Below are 23741 nucleotides of genomic sequence, written 5' to 3' on the forward strand. Positions count from 1 at the left end.
TTCTCAAAGTAGAATGTAGGCTCAAAAGCGTCTAGCTGTAGCAGGGTCCAGTTGAGGACGGTTTTCCATCTCCTTCAAAATACGTCTCTGAACTTCCTCCCCCCGCCCAGATGGCTGTACGCCGCTGATGCTGGCATCTCTTAGAGGAGGCAGTTCTGACTTGAGTGAGGATGACGAAGAAGCAGATGACTCCTCAGCTAACATCATCACAGACCTGGTTTATCAGGGGGCCAGTCTCCAGGCCCAGACGGACCGGACTGGAGAGATGGCTCTGCACCTTGCAGCTCGATACTCCAGAGCAGACGCCGCCAAGCGTCTCCTTGATGCAGGCGCAGACGCCAACGCCCAGGACAACATGGGGCGGTGTCCCCTTCATGCCGCAGTGGCCGCTGATGCCCAAGGTGTCTTCCAGGTAAAGCACCTGGGAGGAAAGGATTAGAGTAATCCTAAGAATGCCTCACAGTCTTATAATGCTTTAGACTTTTCAGAGCACTGTATAACAGCTTCTCTGTGAGAAAAGTAGAAGCAGATATTGTCTCCATTTTCTGTATGAGGATACTAAGGCACAAGAGAGGCATATGGAGTTCATAGCATCACATATCGTTGTTGTTATTCAGTTGTTTTTTAGTTGTGTCCGACTCTTCATGATCCCATTTGGGGTTTTCTTGACAGAGATCATGGAGCCATTTGCCATTTCCTTCTCCAGCTCATTTTAGATGAGGAAACTAAGGCAAACAGGGTAAAGTGACTTGCCCAGGGTCATTCAGGTAGTAAATGTCTGAGGCCAGGTTTGAACTCGGGAAGATGAGTCATCCCAACTCCAGGCCTAGCACTCTGTGTGTTGCATCTTACATATTATTATTAGAGCTCAAAGGGACCTTATGGACCATATAGTCCAACTCGAGTCTAGAGAAGTTATGTCTTTGTCTTGCCCGAGACCATAGATAGTAAATGGCAGATGCAGGGTTTGAACCTGACTCCAAATCCAGTGATCTCTTTACTGTGCCACCCTGCCAGCTCATCATCCTGCTGCATGATTCTGCCTCTGTCTAATGACCTTGACCCTGTCCCCTCCAGATTTTAATCCGTAACCGCGTGACAGACCTGGATGCTCGGATGCATGACGGGACAACGCCCCTGATCCTAGCTGCCCGCCTGGCTGTAGAAGGGATGGTGGCCGAACTGATCAACTGCCAAGCAGATGTTAATGCAGTGGATGACCATGGTAACATGCAGTGGGAAGGGATTGTCATTGTTGGTCCTTAATGAGAATGCCAAGGATTAGAACCTCTTGAGGAGGGCTATGTTGGTCACCGGGTGTAGACTGAATGATGCTACTAGCTTGCTTATTGATGCTTTCCATACTTACGGACTGGCTTGGCAAAGAGGCTGTAGATTCATAGCACATCTTCAAAGGACACTCGTAGTACATTCTGAGGAAGCTGGTCAGTCATCTCACCGATGTGGGGATCCAGATACTGGATACAGATTACAACCCATCCACATTCCCTCCTGCAGTGTCTGCTTCTAGTCTGTGACTCTCCATAAATTCTCCATAGGGAGCTCGCTTGTCTTTTTTGTCCTTCTTTCTCAGTACATGGCCACCACACCTCCTTTTCCAATTATACATCTTCTGGATGATGTAGGTTAAGCTGTTTCTTAGATAAAAGTCTTCATAATGAGACATAATCTTTTTAAGCCACATATCACTCCCTTGCCATCTGGGCCATCCATAATTCTGATTCTATGATTTACTGCCATATAGCATCACTAGAAAGAATACTGATGTTATAAAGACAAGTTCTTATTGGTTTGAGGGGCAGGCGGTCGCTGAAAATGCTTCACTCTGTCTCAAATAGATCTTTTCCTATTCTGGATCCAGCTCATTGTCCATACAAAATCTATTTATGAATCGACCAATTGCATTTCGTAACAGTCTGAATAGTAGGCATTCTTCATCCACTTGGTTTTTTATGTGTAGATTGTAATGCTGAGTGGTTTTGAGTGTTAGGTTTTGAGTGGTTCTAGAGCTCATTTAGAAAGTTCTGTAGTATTTGCTGAGGAGAGAGGAAATAACAACGACAATAATAATGATAATGATAACCTCTGTTTCTCGGTAAACCTTGAACATTATTCAGTGTTCAGAGAAGTGAGGCAGCTCACATATGGTCATAGACCTGAAATATCAGAGCTGTGGTTCAGTCCCGGTGTCCTTGACTCCCGTGTCCAGAGATTTTTCCTTAGGACCATCCATCCTTTCAGGACCTTTGCCTTTGTTCCACCACTGAATGCAGATCACAAACCCTCTCCAGCTTAATAGATGGTCTTGTGGAGCTGCTTTGGCTGAGAAATGGCTCACCCCATGACCACTCTGGTGATGCCTCTCTCTGGCCCAGCTAGGCCGCTTGCAGCATAGTACCTTGATGGTTGTATGCAGGACTGGCCAGCTCCTTTTGTGGCACTGGCCTAGCCACTGAGGACCGAGAATCCCCTTCCATCACTGTCACTCAGAACTGGACTTCTATGGAAGTGACCTGTCAGAGTTGGCAGCTCTGCCTGAGTTTGGAACCACTGAGCAGCTGGGCCTTGTGCCCAGGAGATTTTTTTATGCAGTTTCTAAAGCTGTCTCTGAGACCCCAGACCTGTAAGGAATGCTCCTCTGTCTTTCTGAGGTCACTAAGGCTTCTCATGCACAGCGGTATCCTTTCTGGCTGGGAGGGGGTTGTCTTCATTCATTAGGCAAATCAGGAGCACGAGCTTTCGGGTCTCTGTCTCCTTCTGAAGACACGTGTTTTTCCCCCGTGCAGGGAAATCTGCTCTCCACTGGGCAGCTGCTGTCAACAACGTGGACGCTACTTTGGTGTTGCTGAAAAACGGGGCCAACAGGGACATGCAGGACAACAAGGTACAGGCTCTGGGTCCTGAATCTGGTGAGGCTTCCAGGAATGCTCGGGACACCAAGCTTTCCTTATGCTTCATCCGGGGCTCTCTCCCTTCACTAGGCTGTAACTCTGTAGGAAAATGGAGCAGATGTGTCCAGTTTGGCCAGGGGCCCCCTGGCGGGCTGAAGGTGCTGCCCTGGCCAGGCAGCTGCCCCGTTGGAGCTTCCGTGGCCTCCTCCCCTCTCGGCCTCCCCTGGTCTTGCTGTTCTTCTCCTTCACGTTTTAGCATGACCCATCTTGGCAGGGATGGATCTCTCTCAGTCTCTGCCTCCTCTCTGTTTTCCCCTGACTCCCCTGGGGCTCTTTCTCCCTTCACCTTTCTCCTTTTTCCCCCTCTCTGCTCCTCATGCCCCTCTCACTGTTTGTTTTTGCTTTCCATGCGCTTTTCTCATTCTTGCAAACTTGCTCTTACTTTCACTGTGATGTTTGTGCGTGGTCTTCTCTGCTTCTTAGCTGGTGCAGTTATTTTATTCCTGCTCTGGGCGCTCCACCCCGGCTCTCACCTCCCTTTCGCTTAGAACCCTCAGACTGTTAAGCACATAGAAGTGTTGGACAGATTCTTGGTCCACACTGGCCTGGATCACCAAGATGTTCCTTCATGGGTCCTGTTAAAACATGCCCTGTGTGGGGGGCCTTTTCTTTTTTCTTTACAGGAAGAGACACCTCTTTTCCTTGCTGCTCGAGAGGGGAGCTATGAAGCAGCCAAGATTCTGTTGGACCATTTTGCCAACCGGGACATCACAGACCACATGGACCGACTCCCCAGGGACGTGGCCCGAGACCGCATGCACCATGACATCGTGCGTCTCTTAAACGAGTACAATGTGGCCCACAGTCCTCCTGGCACCATGCTGACCTCAGCCCTCTCACCTGTCATCTGTGGACCCAACAGATCTTTCCTCAACCTGAAACACACCCCTGTGGGCAAGAAGCCCAGGCGCCCCCATGCCAAAGGCACCGTGCCCACCAGTCTACCCAGCCTTGCCAAAGAGGCCAAAGATTCCAAGGGTGGGCGGAGGAAGAAGTCTCTGAGTGACAAGGGCCAGCTGTCTGAGAGCTCAGTGACCCTCTCCCCGGTTGATTCCCTGGAATCTCCTCACACCTATGTTTCTGATACCACATCTTCTCCCATGATCACATCACCTGGGCTCTTGCAAGCATCGCCAACCCCAATGCTGGCCACTGCTGCACCACCTGCACCAGTCCACACCCAACATGCAGTGTCTTTCTCTAACTTACATGAGATGCAGCCTCTAGCCCATGGGGCTAACACAGTACTCCCCTCCGTTAGTCAACTGCTGCCCCATCATCACCTCGCGCCACTGAGCAGTAGCAGTGGTGGAAACTCGGGCAGGCTACACCCAGTCACTGTCCCAGCTGACTGGATGAGTCGGATGGAGATGAATGAGACCCAGTACAATGAGATGTTTGGAATGGTTCTGGCTCCAGCTGAGGGGGCCCACTCTGTCTTGGCACCACAGAACCGGCCAGGGCAGCCTGATGGGAAGCACATAGCCACCCCCCGAGAGCCACTGCCCCCCATCATGACTTTCCAGCTGATCCCCAAAGGCAGTATTGCCCAACCAGCTGGGGCTACCCAGCCACAACCCAATTGCCCTCCAGCTGTTGCTGGCCCCCTCCCCACTATGTACCAGATTCCTGATATGGCCCGCTTGCCAAATGTGGCATTTCCCACAGGCATGATGCCCCAGCAGGATGGACAGGCAGCTCAGACTGTCCTCCCATCCTACCACCCGTTCCCAAGCTCTGTGGGTAAGTACCCCACACCCCCATCACAGCACAGCTATGCCTCCTCAACCGCTGCTGAGCGGACGCCCAGCCACAGTGGCCACCTACAGGGCGAACACCCTTATCTGACACCATCCCCAGAATCTCCTGACCAGTGGTCTAGTTCATCCCCTCACTCTGCCTCTGACTGGTCAGATGTGACCACTAGCCCTACTCCTGGGGGTTCGGGTGGAGGCCAGCGAGGGCCTGGGGCACACATGGCCGAGCCCCCACCACGCACCAACATGCAGGTATATGCATGAAAGAGGGTGACCACCCAGTGCTGGGACTGAACTGACGGGCATGTGGTTAGTGCTGCTGATGAACAAAATGAAGGTCGTCCAGGATGGAAATGAAGAAACTTTTGGAAATTGGGCTCCTAGAGCAGGACAAAGAGGGGCTTTCTCTGCCCCTCTCAGATGTTAAATGGGAGATGTCAGTCATCATTACCTACCCATTGGGGGGCACGTGTATTCCTTTGAAGTCATGGTTTCTTCCTCATACCCTGCCAACCAAGACATTTGGGAATGAAAATTGTCCATTGATGTCATGTATATTCTTTCCCCATTGGGAACCCACCGGTTTTATTGGTTACAGTATGTCCTTTTTCACAGCTTGGAATCTTGAAATATGTGTGAAGCCCTAGGTTCCTGCCACTTCTGTTGAATCGACCAAAAGTCAAAAGTCCTCTCTTGGGAACTTATGTCTTCCCATTAGGCCTAAAATGACTTTCCTCACTTTATCCTTCGAAATTCCTTTCCCTTCATTTGGTGCTTGCGTTTCTGCACCTTCTTATCGTAGTTCTCATGCCACGTGTCTTATCTGTGGTTTGGCCACATCTGTATATGTTATAGAACTATATGTATGTATTTAATGCTTTTAATCGTTCCTACCCAGGAAGGTGATTTTAGTCTTCTCTTTCCATATTCATTTCCAGATGCCCCCAGGAGCCTCACAGGGTTTGTTTTGGTTACAATTCTCACCACTACTTTTCAAAGTGTGTTTCTTCAAGGAATGTACATATACCATTCTACTCATTGTATTTTAACCAGAGGGAGAATGGAAGGTTGTTATGTTTTTATTGCAAGGGTGATTAAAATTTCTCCCATTCTCCTATCTGCTTTCCAGTGTCAGCCACCTTCAGTGGAGAGAGTGGCCAGGACAACATAGGTACATTGAATTATACAAAGACAAGAGGAGAAATGACTCCTTGTCACTTCTGGGATGTCTGCATCCAGTAGGTAGTTGGCCCTGTTATTAAGTTTCCAAGTTTTTTACTCACTGCCAGTGGTGAAACTTGAGGACTCTTCTGTCATATTCTTCTTCTCCTATGTTTCATCTTCCAACTAAAAGTACTCTATCAAACTCATAGCTGTTGGGCTCTTCCTACTGCTCACCTCTTCATGAAGAAGCCCCAGGTCTTATTCATCACCCTGTTGAGTGACCTCATTGCCCAGTGCTTAGCGCAGTGCTCCCTTCATAATCTCTCTGGTTCCAGATTCTTATGCTGGCCTCGCTCCTACATTTAGTTGTCCTAATCTGTACATACCATAGAAGTTCTCCACACCTCTCCAGAAAAAAGTGGTCTTTCCTCAGCCCAGTCCAAAAATTTGTAACATGAACCTTTTGGTAGAGTGTTGGGCCATAGCAGCTGGCCTTTTCGGAGACGCCTCAAATTCATTAGTATCTGTTTTAAACAAGTAGAACATCCCTTTTTGAAGACTAGTATCCAGCCTTTCTGAAGGACCCTTCTTTCATGGATGCTGAGAACAGCAAAGGTATTTGCTGTCGTGGCTTTCAGATTGTGATTTCACCCCCATTGGGTTAATTTCTTTTAATTCTCTAGGTCTGTCCCAATTTTACTCTTGTCGTGCACGGACAGGCCATCCAGCCTCAATCGTTGACCAGACACTTAGACCCTCCTCATGCTGTTCACCAGGTTACTATCATGATTGTCAGCCATAGGTGTAGGACTAGGAATATTTGGAGAGTTGTTCTTCCATCTGGCTAGACGAGTCAGCTGATCACTGATCCTACCTGTAAAGCTGTACCATCATCTTCACATTTCCAGAGACCACTGGGAATTCATTCTTCCAGGTCACTTTGTTGGTGTCATTCATTACCAAATTATCCATTTGGTAATAACTGCAGTGCTTATTCCTGCCAAGCCCTACAGGCATTTTTGGGACTGACTACACAGGAGTCTAAAGTATCTAATATGGTTTGATGTGGAAACCTGCCCATCATGGACAGTTATGGCAATAGCAGATGGCCAGAAGGGTCCTACTAAATTGAACAGAAACACTTGGAGCCACCAAATTCCATTAGCTCTGTTTTAAGCCGTGAGAGACTAAACAAACCCCTGCTAGAATGAGAAGACCTTCAGCTAATTTTCTCTACCTTTCAAAGTCATCAATGGAAAGTTCTCAAACGGTGAATATCTTTTTTATTGGTTTGTTTGGTTTATTCTGCTTAGACAGTGTCAGAGGCAACTTGATAATTGCTTTATTATTTACCTGCTTTAAGGGACTACATTGGTACTTCATCTGGAATGATTCAGATGATTCCAAACCATTCCCAGATAAATGAGCCTAAATGAAAATTAATAGGTTCCTACATTTAGGCCATAATTAATCTACTTTCCCTGTCCACTACTGTTTAACTTTCTGCCACCAAAAGTACCAGCAATTGTAGAAGCCCATTAAAAGAATATAGATAAGCCTGTTTTTTCCTCCTTCCTTGAGAGCCCCATGTTTGAGGTCTCAGAGTTATAGAAAGAAGAATGTAAAGGTTAATTGGCACTCAAAAGAAACAAGGGTCCCCAGCAGTGAAGAGAACACTGCCTGCCATCAATTTTAACTCCTTTTTAGTTGTTCAAGATCCCTTCTACATATAATCAGAAGGTGTTTCAGGATGTGAGAAGATTGAGAGACTATTTTTCTGCTATTCTTTGACTTGGTTTTTGTGAGGACTGATTTCTTATAGAACACAATTACCTGTGCTATGTGTAGGGTGCGATTTTAAAATTCTGATGGTTGAACCTCCTTTCCTCCTGCCCCAAAGGGCAGGGATTTTGCAGCAGCCAATTCTGACCTACATTTTGAGGGGACTTGAATGGGAAGAAGAAACTGTAAGTTGCACATAATGGGGGCAAATACTCAGTGATTGCACTGCTTAGGTACAATCCACGATCTTTATTAATGTTTTTCTGCAGTAATGAACCAAAGGTATAATGTTCTTTAGCCTTAAGAACTGAAGTACATTGAATGTATGGCAACCAGCTGGGGGGAGGGATGCATTTGCGTACCCTGTTGTCTGTGTGCCCCTGGATAGTTTCCTGGTACTATGTTGTCCCTTTCTGTCCCTGTCTCCCTTGCTTCCCACTGTTAAAGGGGGTATGATGTCTCTGTTGTATGAAGAACTCATAACCATTAAAATGACCGCATTTTCCTGGTTACAGTCAAGAAGATGCATGCCTTGTTTTTACTTTTTTAAGTTTTACTCTAAAAGTAGTTATGAGATTTATATGAAAACATTTTTATCACAAAATAAAAAGCTTACATGTCACAGTTCATGTGGCTTTGCATTTTTCTGTTGTTAATTCCTGTTCCCTTGGGTTTTCTATAGCCCTGATGACAGACAGGTTCCTAAGAGAGAGGATACACATAGTGCTGCCTTTCCTGCCCACGACAGGAGCCAGTGGAAGGCCATATTAGAATTCTATGTCCTGTTCCTTTAATTTCAGACAAAGTACATTTCACTTGAAGTGAAAAATGCTCCCCTAATGGAAGGGACTAACATATGGCAAGCTTTCTTGATGTTGTCTGATTTACAGTCATATCTTGCCATATAGGAAAGTGGAACGGCTACCATAGATACCATTGGAGACTTAAACGTCAACATGTAGTGGGAACTGGGAAGGGCAAACATAACTGTTCTCCACCAAATATTCTGTGGGATGGTTTGAGAAGGAGAGAAATTAAGACAAGTGCCAATAATAAGGAAAAAAGGAAGCATGGACTCCAAATAGAGAAAAATCTGGCATGTGGAGGAAGTCACAGGTTGATGGTGAATGGAGAGAAACAGGAGAACAGAAAATGAAGGCAAAGGTAAGAATGGAAAGAGTAAGTAAAGGGACAAGCTCTCTTGACCCCATGCCCACCATTTGGGAACTTTTATGGAGTTCAATATGCCTTATTATTGAGGGGGGCTATAAAATCCAGTAAGTCTTTGGAGTAAATCTGGGTCTCCAAACTGGAGAAATTCCCTAAACTGAGGAATTGAGATGCACACTGAGCACTGACATTTCCTTAAGACATGGATTCATCCAAATAACAACCAGACTAAATAAATAGTAATAATGTCTAAGACAGAAGGCATTAAAGAGAAGCAAGCAGCCACACTACTGCCTCGGATATCTTCTGGATGGTAGATGAAACCAACCTCCTCATGAATTTAAGCAGCCAGATACTTGTAGATGAGAACATTGGCTAGAATAAAGTAGGAATGAGTCCTTTAACCTCTGTTTGCCTCAGTTTCCTCATCTGTCAAATAGGGATAATAATAGCATCTACTTTTCAGGGTTGTTATGAGCATCACATGAGGTAATGTTTGTAAAGTGCTTGGCACAGTGCCCAGCATATAGTAAGCACCATATAAATGTTAGCTATTATTATTGATGTTAACATTACAAGATGAGATAGGATGGAAAGTTGGAGGAATTTTAAAGTGAATAGTAGAAGAGTACATTTAAATTAAGTTTTCAAGTGTTGGCATTTCAGTGTACTAGAAGCAGAGGCCTGGCCAGCAAACCTAGGTGTTGAATAACTTCTGTTCTCTTCCATCTCTGCCATTATTGTGGGCTAAGCAATATTGACTTTTATATGCTTCAGATTCTAAATCTGTAAGGCATGTAAGAGTTGTGACCTGTGGCTTACCTGGAGAGTCCCTGAAGGTTTCAGAGAGCATATGCTTGATCCTTCCAGTGAAAAAATGGTAAGTTATTGATTTTTGAAGGTTCAATAGTTACTTCAGGTCCTTAGATCTGGTTCTTACCTTCGATGGTATAATAATTTCTATAGAACTTAACAATTTCCCAAGAGTTTTCCCATTAACATTTCATCCTTAGAAATACTAAGAGAAAGGCAAAAAAGGGGGAGAAAACCTAATGCAGCTGCCCAAAGTGTGCTGTTTAATGACCTTATTCCAAATAACAGTATCCTTTGCAAGAGAATTGAGAAAATTCACAGAAAAGGTGGGTCTCACCTCTAGAAGCCTCCAGTTCCTTTGCCCGATTTCTTTCCATTGAGGATCTGTCACATAAATGGATTTCATCATGTCCTGATTCTCCTTCACATACCAAGTATGTTTCCTTTTTTCCATCAGCGTTGTAATAGTCACTTGAGACCGTTGGAAACTGATGGACTCTCTATCTCACATTACTTTCTACTCCATAGGTGACTGAATAGTGATTTGGTGCTTACTATTAGGAACTGGGTCTATAATTTCAATAACAGATAAAACTCTGATATAAGGAAACTCCCTCTACCAACTTGCAACTTGTAGTCTTAGTGTTAACAAAAGTTTACAAAATCAAGTGACCTGCCCAGAGTCACAAAGCCAGTAGAGGTATTAGAGGCAGTCCTTGAGTCTGGGTCTTCCTGACTGGAGCCAGTTCTAACTACTATGGCATGCTACCTTAGATGATCCAAAGGGCTAATTACAAAATTCTATACTTGATTTTTGTTTAAATCAGCATTGTAAGTATAGGAAGGAAGAGGTGTATGTATGGCTGGACAGCAGAGAGGTTTAAGGGACTGCAAGCTCAGTATAAATCAACATAATGATAGTCCAAAAAAATATAATAGATCATTAAGGTACACTGAAAAGCAGACAGGGTCCAGGAGAAAGGAGGCAAGCATCAGGCCGTGCCCTCTGTTGTTCAGACCAGATCTGGAGTACTGTCTTCAAGTCTAGAATTTCTAAAGAAAAATATGTACCTCCAGAAGAGGTAGAATAATAAGAGTAGGGAGGAGACTAGAGACCACTCCACTTAAAGAGGATTGGGTGAAAGAACTGGGGATGTTGATTTGGAAGAAGACTTGGAGCACATGATAGCAGCCTTCAAGCAGTTAAAAATTGTCATTGGACAAATTTTTCCAGCTTGATGTTAAAGTTTGTCCCAACCAGTAGAAATGGGGAGAAATTCCAGGGAAGCTTTGGCTCAGTCATCAAAAATGCATAGTTAGAGTTGTCTGAAAGTAGAATAGACTTTTGTAGTATGTAATGAGCTTTGCCTCAGAGAAGGTCTTTTATAAAAGGGTTAGTTAACTTGTCAGATATGTTGTAGAAGGGATTTATGTTCAGGCATGAGTTGGACTCCGTGGCCTCTGAGGTCTTTTTTAACATTGAGATTTTGATTCCATGACTCAGATCCCCCAGATCCCAGCATTATTGTTAAAGTGATTATTAGTAATACATATCGATAGCAAAAGACAAACAGAGTAAATCTATGAAAAAGCATTTCTTAATCACCTACTATGGGCCAGGCACTATGCAGGATGCTGGGAATACAAAAATTAAAATGAAAATAGTCCATCCCTTCAAGAAAGTAACAGTCTAGCTGGGGGAGACAATGTGTAAATATAAGTACATAAAAATAGATAACAAAGTGATTTAGGGAGGAAGGTGCTAGCAACTTGGAAGATGGGAGGGGCAGGGAGATCAGAAAAGGTCTGATCCAAAGGATGGTATTTGAACTGAGCCTTGAAAGGGGTGGGGGGGCAGGAAGATTATAGGAGGAAGGGGGAGAGAGAGAGAGAGAGAGAGAGAGAGAGAGAGAGAGAGAGTCAGTCGCTTGGAATTTTCCTATCAATTCCACTAGCTAACACCAATAATCCAGAATGAATTAAGAGACAAGGCTTTATTACATCCTGGTCACCAGCCATTGATGAGGAATGTGTCATTTCAAAATTCAGCAAGCAATATGTATAGAGTATATGAAACAAAGAAAAAAGATGCCTAATGCATCTGGCCATATAAAGGGAAAAAAATAGTATGCATGTTAAGGAAAATGTGTATCATAAGCTACAGGAGACAAATGAGACATGTGTCCTTGTTAGGATAGCTAGTTTCACTAAATCAACAGGAACTAGCTGTCAGGCAAGATAAGGGAGGGGGGACATTCCAGGGACTCCGAAATCCTTCTTTTCTAGTTAAGTCTTTTGCACCTACTAGAAGGTGAAAGAAGACACTGGAGGAAAGCAGCTACTGCATCTGGTCTTGCAGTTCATGCAAGTATCATATACATCAATATGGTTGATATAGAACAAAATGGAGTCCGTTATGTTCTCCCAGAGATTCACTTTGAATGAGAGGAGGGTAGAGAGAGAGAAAGAAAGAGAGAAGTGGGGAAGGGAGAGAGGAAAAGAGTGGGAAGTAGGAAAAGATGGCAGGAGAGGGAGAGAGAGAGAGAGAGAGAGAGAGAGAGAGAGAGAGAGAGAGAGGGAGAGAGAGGGGGGAGAGAGAGAGAGAGATGGAGAGACAGAGAGAGAGGGAGAGGAAGGGAGAGACAGGGAGAGGGTGAGAGAGGGAGAGAGAAGGATGGGGGTGGAAAGAGAGAAGGAGAGAGAGAGAAATGGAGAAATGGAGAGACAGTGAGCACCATCTTGCCCTGTAAATATGCCATCCAGATCCCCATGCACTGTTATATGGCCTGCCAACACACCCTAAAGACCCTTGGGCCTTACCATTTGCTCTACTGATGTATAGCTACTTCATCCTGAAGCTGAATTCTTTTACATGTATCGTCTCCCCAGTTAATGACAGCACATTGAGAGAAGAGACCGTCCTACTTTCCTCTTAGCACTTAACGCAATGCTTGGCACATGATAAGCCCTTAATAAATGCTTTTTCATTGTTTTTCTTTGAATAAGGCTGAAAAGACCTATTGGGAACAGAGTACAGTCTTTTGATCTTGAAACTTTGGGGAAGTTACTGGAGTTCACTGAGTAGGGCAGTGGAAGGGTCAGACTTGCTCATTAGGAAAATCAATCTGGCAGCTCTGTGAAGGATGACTTGGAGAAGAAATGGACTTCACAAGGCAGGGAGGCCAGTTAGGAAGCTGTTGGCATATTCTAAGCAAGAGGTGATGAGGTCCCGAACTCAGGTGGGGGCCATGTGAGTAGAGAGAAGGAGAAGGATGAAAGAGTGGTGGAAGTGGGGATGACAAGAGTTGATGGCTGCTTAGCTAATGTGGGGTGAGAGCGAGGACCTCCAGGATGAACCTTGGGTGACTAGAAGGATGGTGGTGCCCTGGATAGAAACAGCAAAGTTCAGAAGAGGGATAAGTTTGTGGGAAAACATAACAAGGACCAAAACATTACATACTCACAGAACTCAAATATGAATTGAAATTGTGTGTGTGTGTGTGTGTGTGTGTGTGTGTGTGTGTGTGTATTCCATCACTTCCTATTTCCTTTCCCACTTGCCCAAGATTTAGGTGACATGCCTTGTATTTGTAGGGTGATTTTTAAAATGTCTCCCCTGTATTAACATTCCTATTACAATTGAATGGCTATGTAGACCAAATCTGTAACAGTGTTTAGCAGAACAAAGGCAGAGTAAATACTAGGAGAAGCCTGAAGCAAATATAAATTATTTGTTCTCCACATTTTTCCCCATCCAACAGAGAAACCTAACAAGTAAGGAAATCTGTCGTGCCTCAAAGCTTGGTGTTGGCTAAGTTCTGGAATTTCAAGTCATCTCCATAAATGTATCTTTTTATGTAGGAAACCAGTCAATCCAAAGATAAGAGCCAAGATTTAGTGCCATTCAGTTCAAGTGTCTATCAAATGTTCACAACACTGTGAAAGGCACCGTCAGATAGCCACTGTCAATAGAATTCTCTTTTCACAATGCAAAAAGTGGACAAATTAAGACAAAGACAAAAGACCTGCCCGGACGAGGGTGGGGGTTGGGTGGGGGTGAGAAAGAACTGCCAAAAGTATTATCAGTAATTACTATGAAATTTAAAAAGGGAGATAGAGGCAAGCAGGGAAAACAATCAAAGAAGTATAGCTGATACACAAGGCCAGAAAAACATGGAAGGCAGAAACCAAACTCGTTTTTGGCAAGAAATCGTAAAGAATCAAAGGCTCACATTTTATAGAAAGGCAATAAGGCCAGAAGAACATTAAAGGACAAATCAAGATAGCATATGGATGGAGGGTAACAGTAATGAAGTACCAGACAAGCAGGCTCCAAGAAAAGTTTATTCACTAGTTGGAAACAGACTATCAAAGCTAGGTAGTAGCTAAGAAAAGAACAAGTCAGAGGAAGAAGAAACTGTGTATGGGTAAACACTCCCTACTCAAGGAAGTCATTCCAAGTCTGTCCTCACCCTAAGCAATCCTCTGAGGTGCAAAGGCTATTCCTTTCCTGAGTAACAGCCTAGCTGGGAAGGCCCTTATAGAAAAAGAGATACCCAAAGACTCTAGAGATGGCAATCATCAACCTGAGCTATCCACAATCTCTGGGTAGGGAATTCAGACCAGTGGACCTGAAAATGTTGTCTGAGATATCCAGATGAGTAGTTCAGTAGAAATCAGTTCAGTCAATCAGTAAGAATGGTAACACTGTTTAGCCAGTGAGCAGGTTACCTATGTGGCCATGCAATGCCCTGTGCTATAATGCACAACAGTGGTGGTGATGATGATGATGCTGATGTGATGATGATGGTAACCAGAAGTGGTTTACTTCCATATTGAGTCTATGAGCTGGCTAATATCTAAGAATAGAATTAAAGGGCTTTTCACAGGCAATACCCTACTTGAATTCAGACAAGAATGTTAACAATGAAGCATCAAAAAATGGTTGAGTCATGTGGATCTGTTTGTGGAAATGAGTCTGATCTAAAAGGGTCATGTGACCAACAAGATGGCAGACTAGACATTATTTCTGATCCTTAAAATCTCTCCAATGACTTTAACAAAAAAAATAGGTAAAGAAGATAAAGCAATTGCCACTCTTTCCACAGTCAAAGACATCAAGAACCCTAATGAGGTAACAACTTGATAAGCTAACAACAGAAAAGGCTGTTCTCTAATCCCTAATGCATTCATTCAGCATCTTCTCCCCAAAAAATCTTTACACTTTGACAGTGTGTCCTAACAGGACCCACAGCTTCCTACCCTAGAATTGACTAGGCCATTCTTTTGCTGCTTTTTCAGCAGTCTCTGCCCCTAACCACTACATCCCTGCCCTTGCACTCACCCTACCATTCTAAGGCAACAAACAGTAAAACTAAATTCTTTCCTCCACCCTCCACAGTAGCAGAAGTAGAAGTACAAAAAAGTGTGTAGCTTGTTCTTCCTGTCAGCTGTGCTGTAGCAGTACTCAGCCAAATAAATATGGAAAAGAGACAATGGAAATAGGGTACATATGTGTGTGTGTGTGTGTGTGTGTGTGTAACATATATAGATATGTACATGGGGTATGTGTGTGTGTATGTATACAAACCCCTATATTTATATATACTTATACACACACATATATGCATCTCTCTCTCTCTCTCTCTCTCTCTCTCTCTATATATATATATATACACTAGTATGCATGTATATACACATTTATATATATACATACACACATATGCACACGCACATTTACATACACACACACACACACACAGGGCTCCACCAGGCTTGAAAGAAAGAGGAATGGCATCTAACTGAAGATAGTTCTGTCTCCACAGAAGTCACTTGGGGCAGAGACTGAGACCAGTGAAAAGTTCCCTCGCCCCCAATGTGTGGGAAGAAGCTGACATAACTTTGATGTCCAGCCTTCATGGCATCTGCCATTAAAGTGGAAGGAGTCAGAAAGTGAGCAATAGAAGACTATACAGATAAAATACTGAAATTACCAAAGAACTCAGGAGGAAAAAAAAGGTAACTAAAAACCTCGAGTATAAGCAAATAAACTAACAGTGAAGATTTTAATAACAGAAGACAATAAGGCCTTCAAATCAGTTAAAAGAGTACAGATATTTATGAATAAATACTTCAAGACAAAGGAAAATGAAGCAACATCTAATGAGGCAGAGGATTCTGCAAATTCCCAAAAGACTATGAAATCACAGCAGTATGTTTCTGAATGGTTTAAAAAAATAAACAAGTGTGGAAGCAGAATTTATGGCCTACACTGTAGAAATAATTGGAAGAAAAGAAAAACTTGAATCCACAGTGACAAATCTCACCAAAGTTACAATACAGAAAACAATTGATTGGGAGTACCTATATACAGAGAAGAAAGGACAATCTGGAAGAAGAGAAGCAAAAAGCAATAATATTAAAAGAAAACATGATCTCCATGCAATAAAACATATTGATCTCAAAGACAGAATGCACAGAGACAACTTAAGGACTGCAGGTCTTCCAGAAGAATATAATGTCAAAAAACCTGAATATTTTAATACAAGAAAATATATTTAATATTTAATAAAATACTTAATCAGATAACGTTAATAAAAATAAAATTTTTTAAAGAAATTTAATAAGATATTTTAATACAAGAAAACTGCTCAGAAAACAAAGCACCAATCAAAACAGTTCAGATTGTCTCCTGAAAAAAATCCTATGGTTCAAACTCCAAGACACATAGTGGTTATATTTAGCAATTCCAATAAGCAACAAATTCTATAAATGACCAGAAGGAACACTTTTAAACATAAAGGAAGGAAAAAATGGAATAATACAAAACTCTTTTGATCTATCAAAACCCACAGAGGGGAACAGAATTATGCGTTCTGAAGAACAAAGGAGCTCAAGACACAATTTACCCTGAAAAAATATGGACATTCAATAAACGAGACAGATTTGAAGCATTCCTACAAAGAAAATCAGATTTGATCTGCAAACACCCCAGGCAATGGAAATAAAAGAAAGGTAAACAAATAGAGTAACCACAGAAGAAGGGAGTAATAAGTTACCTCAGAAAAAAAGAAAAAACTTAGAAAGAAAACATCACCTATGGAATTAACAACAACAACAAACACAAAAGAAAAATAAGTACCAGTAGTAACAATTTTTTTTCTAAAAGTACACAATGAAATAGAGGTGAAAGAGGAACTTAATGGAAAAACTGAAAGGGGAGGAACAGGCCCAAAACACCATTGATGAAACATCACAACACCCTGCCTACAGGTGAACCAGTGGAGGGAGGGAAGTAAACTGTAAAATTAGAGGGCACACAAAAAGGGAAAGAGGTGGAAGAAAATAAAAGGAAATGTGCGATGTACTCCCAATCAAGTGGACTTATCCATCAACTTCTGGACTCAGATGACCAGCTAAATTGCCTTCTTTCCCAGGTGCTTCAAAGAGAATTCATGCTGCTTACTCTCCGTCACCAGGACCTTCGAGGGTGGGAGTCCAAATCAAACATATTGCTCCATCCTATGGAGAGCAAACTCCTATCTTTTTCTCTCCTAATCCCTGTGATTCAGAGTCATAGTCTGCCTAGGTGGGGAAAAATCCCTTTCCTGCTACCCCCTCATTATCCCCATCCACTTCAGCCCGAGCTCTCCAGAGTCCCCATCCCACTCTTTTCTCTTCTTTAGTGCCCACTGGAATCCCGATATCATGTTAAATGGCCCTTCAGCTTAGATCTCTTCCCCTCATGCTCTTTCTATCTTCCCAGATCTTCCCCAAGAATGATACAGACTTCAGTACTCTTCAGCACTAGCTGCACCTTTTTCAATGCCTTCTAACTGATACAGTAGGCCAGGAGAAGCAGGTCTATTCCTGACTCCTTCCTATCATTTTTAGACCTTCTCTCTGCTGACATCACTCAGAAACCTCTCCTCTTTTGAGGTTCATTCCACTCAGAGACATTATTCTGTCCAGATCTCGGTTGTAGTCATCTACTAGTCCCTGGGTCATTCAACAAGCATTTCATAAATGCTCACTATGTGCCAGTCCGTCAATGCTCATGTATTGTTCTGTCCAACTCTTCATGACCCCATTTGGGATTTTCTTGGGAAAGATACTGGAGTGGTTTGCCATGTCCTTCTCCAGTTCATTTTACAGATGAGGAAACTGAGGCAAACAAGGTTAAGTAACTTGCCCAGAGTCACACGGCTAGTAAGTTTCCTGAGGCCAGATTTGAACTCAGGAAGAGGAGCCTTCTGGACTCCAGCCCCTGCACCAGCTCGCTGCCCTGTCTAGTAATCATTGATGAAGTGCCTACTGTGTGCCAGATACTGTGAACATAAAGTAAAATCATGGTTCCTCTATCACACTCCACAGAGTGTCTGTTCCAAACCCGTTTCCCCCATTAGAGTGGGAGCTCCTTAACAGCAGGATCTTTGTTTTTTCCTTCCTTTATATCCACAGCACTTGGATAAAAGCTTGGCACATAACAGGCACTTAATAAATGCTAGCTGACTGACCCTCCTCAAACCTCCTACACTACTCCCTCCTCTTTCCCTCTCAGTTAAGTAACTCTCCTCCTACTTTACTGAGAAAATAGATGCTAACTTCAAAACCCCTCTACATTATCCATCATTCTCTCCTTTGCTCTAATCTAAAAGCTGACTCTTGTGAACAATGTTGACTCTCTTTCCCCCTCATCTGGGTGCTTACCCTACCCTCCTGATCACATTCCCTCCTCTCTCCCTCAGGAGCTTGCCATTTTCATCTGTCTCTCTTCCTCATCTTCAGTCTCAATTGGAGTTTCACCATTTGTGGTTGTTGACTGACAGGAAGAAGTTACAGTCCTGCCCTCTTGGTCTTGCTGAAATTCTCACTCCTGGAAGTTCACAATTAAGGTAGTGACCCCTGCAGCAGCAGGGCAGCTGGTTTTTATCATTCTCTCCCTCTCCTTCTCTTCCATACAGCAGCAAGGAAGTCCCGTTCCCTCCAGGCCCAGCCCCACCCAAACATGCATTATTCACCTCTGACCCTCTGGAGATTTCATTTCTTTCCTCTCACATGAGAGAAGAAACTGTCTTTTCTAACATGTTCTTAACCTCAATGCTCCCCAATTCCCAGAGACTGTCCTGGGCTTTATATCTGCCTACTCAGGGACTTTGTTTCCAGTGATCTGTTTACATGTGTCTCCATTGGAACAGAAACCACTTGAAGACACAGTCTGTCTTGTTTTTATATTTATATTCCCAACATTTAGCCCAATGCCTAGCACATAATAAACACTTTAAAAATGTGTTCTCATCCATTCACTTATTCCCTTTACTTCCTCTCTTCCCACTCCTCAACACTTTTCTTGATTGAAATTGGTGGCTATTAACTGCTAAATCTCTTTTTTTTTTTCAGCCAAAGACAAGGTTTATTAGAACATCCATCATATTGGGCAGACTCTTAAGGAGTCTGAACATGGGTAAGCAGTGGTTAGATTATAAGAATCTAAGCAGTGGCTAGATTTTAAGAATCTGAGCAGTGGCTAGATTATAAGAATCTCCGCCATGGCTAGATTATAAGAATCTGAGTATCTTAACGGAGACAAGATGGACCTTATATACAGAAAGACTGTGGGAGGGATCTAGGAGTGGCCAAGTAGTCCATGAGGTAATAGAATTCCGAAGGGTGGGAAATGGAGCCTAGGTGGGACCAAGGGTGGGAAATGGCCAGGGGCCATAGGGAGGCAAGACAATGGAGGGGAGATTGGGTGCAGCCACAATGAAAGACCAATTGATGGGACTATAGCCACCAGAGATTTAGCCACGTGGGAAAGTAGAGTCCATGAGGTAATAGAATTACTGAGGGTGGGAAATGGTCTGGGGCCAGAGTTTTTCCTTTCTGGGGCTCAGATTCCAACCCCATCAGGGCCAGAGTTTTTCCTTTCTGGGGCTCAGATTCCAACCCCATCATTCCCCCCCTCAAACAAATGGGACCCACATTCTTTTGGGGTAAGGGGTGAAGGTCTCAGCTTCTGAAACTGCTTCCTGCTGGCAAGGGGCGTAGAACTGTCCCTGCCTCAAGGCGGTCCCAAAGATGAGGTTGACTTGAACCCAGCACAGGCTGCATCCAGGGAACGGGATGTGGGGACATTGCCTGGTACTTGCTGTTTGCTACCAACTGTAGGTGAATGGCCCATAGTCTGGAAGACATAAATCTGACAGAAAAAACTGCAGGGCTCAGATATAAAGCAGGGCCTAGATTTAGGGACCAACTTTGAGAGGATAAAACATCCTTAGCTCTGCTTAGATTCAGATAAATCAGTTTTCCAATCATATAGTATCAAATCTACTTCATAGCCAGACTCAGGAATAGCCAGGTGGGTAACATTCCCTTTCAAAGGAAAATAATGGGGAAATGGAGCCAGGAAGATCCCATCTTAGACTGAGGCTAAAATTGTCCTCTCAGCATCACCTCTCTGAGTAGCTTGTGGCATTTCTCTCAGATGGTGGATTATTGATTATCAATGGATTATGACCCATACAACTCAAAAAATAAAAACCTATGAGCTTTTACCTCAAACAGCAAGTTTTACTAATCATAGCTTAGGAAAAACTTTTCCAGGATTCACATCTCAAATTTAAATTTATCCTAATGTAAAAAGCCAATCATTAAGAGATTTCTATACACTTGCAAATTCTCAGCAAGCCATACGTAATCCAGACAAACTTTTTGGCTAATTTACACATTAAAACAATAACCAACAATAGCTAAATTATTTTAGCGGTAATTAAATTATGAAAAGTTGCTTGACATAACTGATACAGAAAGTTCACCAGTTTGAAACTTGAAACAAACCCATTACCAATCAGGTGACTTCAATTTTGTTAAATGCACTTCCAAATTACTTTACACAGAGAATCAACATCTCATCTTAACAGTTAAAACTACAAATTCAAAAGAGCATGCTTACCCAAGTTTGTAGGCTAGCTTCATTACCTTGAGCAGGATGTGCTGCACCTGGGTGATGCTTCCAGGCAAAAGCTGCCCTAGGGCCCAAAGCCATTGCCAGTGGGGCCCATGCTGTAGCTGCTGCCCCTTCCCCATCCTTCCTTTTCTCCAGGTGGGGGAGGGTGTAATCAAAAGTACTCAAGCAAAGGGAGTGGAAGAAAAGAGTGACCAGGGTTATAAGGAGGAGTTCTAAACTCCTTAATGATCAATCACAACACCTCCAGAATCTGCCAAGATATTTTTAGTTGTTCTAACTTTCCCTGTAACCTCCATGAAGGAGGATTCAGGGGCGTAGAGGGAAGGGAGGAAGTAAGCCTTAGGGAACCAAAAAGCAACTGTAGTTTTCCCCAATTCCCTAGCACCAAGAGAATTAACAGATACACTTCAGGATAGGGCATCTGATCTTGTCCTCTATGCTGCGGAAGGTGTACCCAGGTCCATGGCCTTGAACCGACCCAGTGGACAGAGAGCCTGAGAGCGTCAGGCCGAATGCAAGACAGCCTCGTAACTGTCTGCCAGAAAAGCACCTCCAAGGCTTGGTGCTTAGAGACCGACCCCAACTGCAGAGCAAGAAAGGAGGGGAGGGGGGAGGCTTACATACCTTCCAGTCTTGGCTGGAGAAGAGCTTGGTATAGGCAGTTTTCCTGTACGGGCCACCAAAATGATGTGGTTGAGGGCTTCAGGGGTTCTGGGACCCCAAAATCACAACACGTGGGTCCTGCCTGAAAGACCCAAGCCTTCTTTCAGCCAAAGACAAGATTTATTAGAACATCCCTCATATTGTACAGACTCTTAAGGAGTCTAAACATGGGTAAGCAGTGGCTAGATTCTAAGAATCTGAGCTATTAACTGCTAAATCTAATGACACTCATTCCTCATTCTTCTTGAACTCTGTGGGGTGTGACACTGGACCATTCCTTTCTCCTGGGTAGTTTCTCCTGCCTTAGTGTTTGTAGCTGCTCTCTCCTGGTTTTCCTCCTACCTGTCTTATCATTCCTTCTCAGTCTCTTCCGAATGAACATCATCCATGTCCTGCCCACTAAATATGTGCTTCTTCCCTCCAAGGCATTGTCCTAGGCCCTCTTCTTTATTCTCTCTACACCTTCTATATGTTTAGCCCTAATCTCCCACCTGAGCTCCAATCCTGGCATTGCCAACTACATCCTACCCATCTCCATCTGGATATCCTGTAAGGGTCTCAAAATCAATGTATACAAAATACAATTCATTATTTTCCCCTATAATCCAATCCTCCTCCCAAGCTTCCCTATTTTTACTGGGGACACCACCATTGTTCCAGTCACTGATGTTTTTTCAACTATGAGTCATCTTCAATCCTGCCCTCTTCCTCATCCCCCACATCCAATTAATTTCCAAGTCCTGTAAATTCTACTTCCATATATTTTGCCTCCATCCCCTTCTCTACACTCACAAACCAGTCAAACTATCAATTATTTATTAGGTATCTACTATATGCTATGCATTATGATAGGCTTTGGGGATGTAAGTTCAAAGGATGGAGCAATTTTAACTTTCAATGACCTTACATTCTAGTAAGAGAAACAACAATTGCATGTAAAAATATGTACAACATAAATATAAAGTTAATAAATACAAATCTGTGCAAAGTAGTTGAATACAGGGACAGCTAAGTGGCACAGTGGATAGAGCACTAGGCCTGGCTGAAGTCAGAAAGACCAAAGTTTAAGTCTGACCTCAGATACTTACTAGCTGTGTGACCCTGGGCAAGTCACCTAACCTTGTTTGCCTCAGTTTCTTCATCTGTAAAATGAGCTAGAGAAGGAAATGGTTAACCACTCTAGTATCTTTGCCAAGAAAACCCCATAGACAGTTGGTACACAGGGTCACAGAGTCAAATGCACCTGAATGACTTAACAAGAAGCTGAATACAAGGTAATTTGGGAGGGAGGGCACAAGCAGTTGGGGAAACGAGGCCAGTATCTGAGTTTCATCTTAAAAGAGAAGGACTCTTTGAGGCAGAGATAAGGAGGGAATGTGTTCCAAGCATGGGATGCATTGTTCCAGTACAAAGTATGGAAAGGAAAGATGAAGGGTAGTGTGTGAGGAACACCGAAAAAGCCAGTTTGGCTGGATCACAGAGCACAGGAGGGAGAAAAAGTTAAATAAGGCTGCCAAGTTGCTTGCAGTCAATTTGTATAGAACTTTCAAAGGTAGACAGAATAGTTTGTCTTTTGCCCTAGAGGCAAGAGGAAGCCAGTGCTGCTGGTTGAATAGTGAAGTCATTTGGTTAGATCTGTGCCTAAGGAAAATTTCTTTGGCAGCAATGTGAAGAATGGACTGGAGTAGAGAGACTTGAAGCAAGGATTAGGAAGCTGTTGCATTGATGTAGGTGAGAGGTGATCAGGGCCTAAACAAAGGTGTTAGCTATGTCAGTGGAGAAAAGGGGTCACATGTGAGAGATATCATAAAGGCAGATACATCTTTGATTTGGCAAGTGTTTGGATATATGAGTGAGGGAAAGTAAGAAATAAAGAAATAATACTCAGGTTGTGAACCTGTGACAATGGAAGAATGGGGATGCCTTCTATAGAAATTGAGAAGTTTAGTAGGGGATGGTTTGGGAGAAAGAAAAATAATGAGTTCTATTTTGGACATGCACAATTTAAGATGGTCTCAGGTCATCCAATTTCAAGTATCCCATAGGCAACTGGAGATGTGGGAATGGAGCTAAGGGGAGAGACTCGAGCTGGATATATAAATCTAGGAATCATCTTTATAGAGATGATAGTTAAAACCCATGGAAGTTGATGAGGTTACTAAGAAAGAAGGGTAGAAGGGGAAGACAGCTTGTTCAACCCCTCATCTCCTCTCACTTGCACTATTGTAAGAGCCTTCTTGGATGCTATTCCTTCTTCCTGCCTCATCATAATCTGGCTCCAACCTAGTTTGCTGGACTTACTCCAAATTACTTCCTTTCATTCACAATTCCACCCAATTGAAGTACAATCAATCATCTACCGCCTTCCACTTCTAGAATGCTCTCCTATTCTCACCTCTGCCTCTTAGGATCCTTCTTTCAAGGCTCACCTGCTACTAGACGCTTGTCCTG

General features: G+C 43.4%; 1 protein-coding gene across 2 annotated transcripts in view; it reads left to right on the plus strand.

Moving 5' to 3' along the window:
- NOTCH2 (notch receptor 2) overlaps window positions 1-8302 on the plus strand; it is a 184660-nt gene extending 176358 nt beyond the window's left edge. For both annotated transcript variants that reach the window (XM_027866775.1, XM_027866776.1), the window contains exons 31-34: window positions 111-412; window positions 1078-1225; window positions 2808-2905; window positions 3596-8302. In XM_027866775.1, the coding sequence (XP_027722576.1) occupies window positions 111-412; window positions 1078-1225; window positions 2808-2905; window positions 3596-4993 (1946 nt within the window). In that variant the 3' untranslated portion in view covers window positions 4994-8302. The remainder of the gene's footprint in view (window positions 1-110; window positions 413-1077; window positions 1226-2807; window positions 2906-3595) is intronic.
- The last annotated feature ends 15439 nt before the right edge of the window (window positions 8303-23741 follow it).

The sequence above is a fragment of the Vombatus ursinus genome, unplaced genomic scaffold (assembly GCF_900497805.2).
Source record: "Vombatus ursinus unplaced genomic scaffold, bare-nosed wombat genome assembly UNPS02014782.1, whole genome shotgun sequence".
Taxonomy (NCBI): Eukaryota; Metazoa; Chordata; class Mammalia; order Diprotodontia; family Vombatidae; genus Vombatus; species Vombatus ursinus.